Source organism: Anneissia japonica, unplaced genomic scaffold, assembly GCF_011630105.1.
Source record: "Anneissia japonica isolate Jap-2015-1 unplaced genomic scaffold, ASM1163010v1 scaffold2394_len201251_cov164, whole genome shotgun sequence".
NCBI lineage: Eukaryota > Metazoa > Echinodermata > Crinoidea > Comatulida > Comatulidae > Anneissia > Anneissia japonica.
In genome coordinates this window covers 189,980-191,725 of record NW_022716878.1, presented here as the reverse complement: position 1 = coordinate 191,725, position 1,746 = coordinate 189,980, and the positions used below count along the sequence as shown (strand labels likewise).

The 1,746-nt window shown below is 30.9% G+C and overlaps 1 protein-coding gene across 1 annotated transcript in view; it reads left to right on the top strand.

Annotated features, from left to right (window-relative positions):
• The first annotated feature begins 1,111 nt into the window (after window positions 1–1,111).
• Window positions 1,112–1,746, top strand: part of LOC117110019 — a 25,729-nt gene continuing 25,094 nt past the window's right edge. The window contains exon 1 of the mRNA XM_033252570.1: window positions 1,112–1,265. Coding sequence (XP_033108461.1) covers window positions 1,112–1,265 — 154 coding nt within the window. The remainder of the gene's footprint in view (window positions 1,266–1,746) is intronic.

The window sequence follows — 1,746 nt, the reverse complement described above, 5'->3', positions numbered from 1 at the left end:
TTTCTATTTTTTATGGGGAAAAAAATAAATAAAAAGAAAAACAAAGAAAAAATGAAACTACACAACCAAATAAAACAGCTAATTGATTCACTTGTAAACAATGTTAGTAATTCTAATGAAAGCATTGAGGAAGAAATTGAAGAAAAAACAAAAATACTGGAAAATATTTATGAGAATGAAACAAAAGGTGCATACATACGTGCAAGATTAAAATGGATGGATGAAGGCGAACGTAGCACTAAATACTTTCTCAGTTTAGAAAAAAATAACGGAATGAAAAATACATATCAAAAGTATAAAAAAAACTCAGATAGTGCTGTGTTAACAGACATAAATAAAATTCTATAAACATCTATATACAAATAAGGGGATATCCCTTAAGGAAATCAACACCTACTTAGATAAAATAAAAGTAAACAGTTTATCTGAGGAAGAAAAGGGTGTATGTGAAGGCATCGTGACTTATAGAAGAATGTGATGAAGCCATACGAAAAATGAAGTTAAATAAAACTTCAGGATGTGACGGTCTTACCGTTGAGTTTTATATTTATTTTTGGAAAGAAAATAAACAAATTGTTTGTAATGCAATTAACGAGTGTTATTTTAAAAATGAAATGAACCATACACAGAAAAGGGGTGTAAATTTATTATTCAAAAAGGGGGATAAACAATTATTATAAAATTGGCGTCCTATCACATTACTAAACACGGATTACAAGATTTTAACACAAATTTATGTTCAAAACATCATAAAGTAATTGAAAGTGTTATTAACAATGACCAAAAAGGATACCGTACATTAAAGGGCGCTTTGCTGGGGAAAGTGTTCGGCTAATTGATGTTCTTCGTTATACGGCAGAAAAGGAAATGGAAGGTGCTTTTCTATCCCTTGATTTTAGAAAAGCCTTCGACTCTGTGAGTAGGGAATTTGGGAAGGTATTAGAAAAATTTAATTTTGGAGACTCTTCATAAATGGATTAATACAACTTATAATAAGACAGAGTGTGTCATTGTTAATAATGGATGGGTATCTGAAAGTTTTGAAATGAGAAGTGGCATTAGACAGGGTTGCCCATTGTCGGCGTTGTTATTTATTCTGGTCGTCGAAATCATGGCGTGTGATATAAGCAATAGTGCACACTTTAAAGGAATATCAATACCTAGTCAAGGAAAATATGAGGAAGTGCGTATTGCACAACTTGCAGATGACACTGTACTGTTTGTTGGAAATGAAAAGAGTATTGAGAATGGTCTAAATATTGTTGGTAATTTTGGTCAAGTATCTGGAATGAGTCTAAACAAATAGCCTGGTTGTAAAACTGCTGAAATGAATTTTAGCGGGAAAAAAGTAAAGGAAAATTAATTTTTGGTTTTTCTGAATCAACACACCCTATAGTGTCTCAGAAAAAAAAAATCCCCATGCCTAGGGCTTGGGCAATTTTTTTTACAGCACTTTGAAATTTTTGGACTAAAATACCCTATTTTAAACTATGGGGATAGGGGAAATAACTTTATGTTTTTGGTCACTTTTACATATACTGTGGATATGAAATGTATCAAAAACTTGGCTATATAGTTACTCATCACTCTCATTGAAAAATTTGATCGGAATGATGATGTCATCATGATAAATTCCAAGATGGCGTCCATTATAGTGGGAAAAACTATGTTTTTAATGTAAAAATAATTTTATTGTTATCAAAGTACAATACAATCTCAATACAATATTATACATACAGGAATAAA